Raw genomic sequence first — 2363 nt, 5'->3', positions numbered from 1 at the left:
GACAGCAATAGTTCAGGGCTCAGGTCCTTGGCGGGAGCTGAGCGACAGCAATAGTTCAGGGCTCAGGTCCTTGGCGGGAGCTGAGCAACCAGCTGGTAGGTCCAGACTTCTCTGTCTGAGCGCTGGGGTGAGGGGGAGACTGCCACCCGTGAGTGGGGTGGCAGGGGGGACACAGGCCCACCCACTCCACTGTGTCCCAGCCCGGGGCCCTAACAGCAGCAGTTAGTCTGCTGCTGGGTCGGTGGGGTCCTGACCGCAACACACCGACATCGGCTCAACGTCTGCTGTAGCCAGACTGGGGTCAGCTACCCCCGGGCTACTTTCCATTTCCCCCTCCATGGGTACCTGCTCAGTACCGGTGTCCGGCGCTGGGTCCCACACCATGGGCTCCTCGTCGTGCTGAGTGTCGGCTAGCTCGGGCTGCTCCTCAGGACGCGGGTCCGGGTTACGCTCAGGTAGCTCCTCGGTGTACCGTGCTCGGGGAAGGCTCGGCCAGTCCACTTCAGGATACTGGGCTCGGGGCAGGCTCGGTCCAGCAGGAGCTCGGTCAGGAGTGTCTGTCCTCTCCGGCCGCCGGGCTGCAACTGAGCGCTGGGCCGGGGCTTTTATACTTCCTGTCCCGCCCCTTGACTTCCGGGGGGCGGGGACAGGCGGCAATGGCTCCGCCCACTGTGGCGGCTGTTCTGGCTCCTCCCTCTCAGGTGCGGCCGGGAGCCAGACCGCCTCACTACAGGCCTGTCTACTGCAGGCAGGTGTTGACTATGTGCAGGCACATCCGGAGCCAGAGTCCATATCTGCGCTGGAGGTCAAAGCTGGGTGGTCGAAATTGCCGGTGTCGGGGAAGATCAGGAGGAGGAGGAGGCAGGGCTGGAGCGGGTGGCTGGAGGGCCTGGAGCGAGGCTAGAGAAAGGCAAGGAGAATACTGAGCCGGGGTTCAGAACCCAAATCTGGAGCCAAGAAGGGTCACACCAAAGTCATAGCCAGAGACCGGAGTCAAGAGTCCAGCCAGAGTCAACAGCGAGAAACCGGAGGGCAGGGCAGGGCAGGGCAGGGGGTACATGCGGGCGGGAATGTGGATGACTTACTGGAGCCTGGAGACCCCTCATCGGGGGACTCCCTTCCTAGCAATAACAGAAGGACAGCGGGATGACAAAGATGTCTCTGAGCCTGGGGTCCAAGCCAAGGGGAGCTCCCATCCAGGCTGTGTGCCAGGACCCCGACACCCTCCCTGTTCATTTCACACTCTCAGACCCCCTAGCCGGAGGGGAGAATAAAGGGGCAGAAGCGAAGGTGCCCCTGGGGGAAAGGCTCTAGGGCCGGGACCCAGTCCACTTCCCAGATCTACACCCAGGATTGTGTGACCAGGCCCACAGCCCTTCCTCTGCGTCTCAGTTCCCACCTGCCAGACGGGGAGGCTGCTCCCCTGCCCCAGGGTGTTCGGGGGCAGTTTCCTTCCTGGCTGGGAAGGGCTCAGATACCGGGTGGGTGGATTGGGCCCCGGCTGGGGGATGGTCGGATGGGCACAGGGTGTTACTAGTCCCCACCGCCCCAGTCCTCCTCCCTTTCCCCTGGGTCTCCCCTCACCTCCAAAGAGGGAGCCTTGAAACACAGGGCTCCCAGACCCCACGGAGGAGCTGCTGGACCCGCAGGAGAATACAGAGCTGGTGCTGTCACTGAACTCCTGCTCTGGGCTGGGAGGAGGCGCCACAAGTGCCAGGCTGGGGCTGGCGGGAGGCTTCTGAGTTGCCAGGCTGGGGCTGGCAGGAGGTTCCTCCGTGGCCAGGGTGGGGCTGGCGGGAGGCTCCTCCGTGGCCAGGGTAGTGCTGGCAGGAGGCTTCTCAGTCACCAGAATGGTGCCGGCAGGAGGCTTCTCCGGGGCCAGGGTGGTGCCGGCGGGAGGCTCTTCCGTGGCCAGGGTGGTGCCGGCGGGAGGCTTTTCCGGGGCCAGAGTGGTGCCGGCGGGAGGCTCCTCTGGGGCCAGGGTCGGGCTGGCGCAGGGCCCCTCAGCTGCCACGATGGTTGGCGGCTCCTGCTGGGCCCTGGGGCGCAGCTCCTGGATCCTTGGCTTCCTGAAAAGGAAGCCCCAGAGCTGCCGTCCCCGGCTCCTGCCCTCCCCTGGCTCTCTGCTCCACGGCTGAACCCGGGGACACCTCCGTTTCGGCCCAGAAGGTGCCTCCGGGTCAGCTAGAGGAGCTGCTGTCTTCCGCCTCCTCCAGCAGGCGAAGCAGCTCCTCCCTTTCCCCTGGCCGTGAGCCTCTTCCCCGCCTGCGGGGCACAGAGGGGTCGCTCTCCACCTGGGCAGGTGGGCTGAATGTCTTCTTCTGGCTGTGGAGCCCACCTGCCCGGCCCTTCCTCCTGAGCAT

General features: G+C 65.5%; 1 protein-coding gene across 1 annotated transcript; it reads right to left on the bottom strand.

Annotated features, from left to right (window-relative positions):
* Window positions 1–657: 657 nt before the first annotated feature.
* On the bottom strand, window positions 658–2363 carry LOC123353239 (bile salt-activated lipase-like). Its single transcript, XM_044994210.1, has 3 exons — window positions 2339–2363; window positions 1585–2265; window positions 658–900 (listed from the first exon to the last, which is right to left on the bottom strand). Exons 1-3 carry the CDS (start codon window positions 2361–2363, stop codon window positions 740–742), a joined length of 867 nt encoding a protein of 288 aa, XP_044850145.1. The 3' UTR covers window positions 658–739.

The sequence above is a fragment of the Mauremys mutica genome, chromosome 19 (genome assembly GCF_020497125.1).
Source record: "Mauremys mutica isolate MM-2020 ecotype Southern chromosome 19, ASM2049712v1, whole genome shotgun sequence".
Taxonomy (NCBI): Eukaryota; Metazoa; Chordata; order Testudines; family Geoemydidae; genus Mauremys; species Mauremys mutica.
This window is presented reverse-complemented; position numbering and strand designations above follow the sequence as displayed.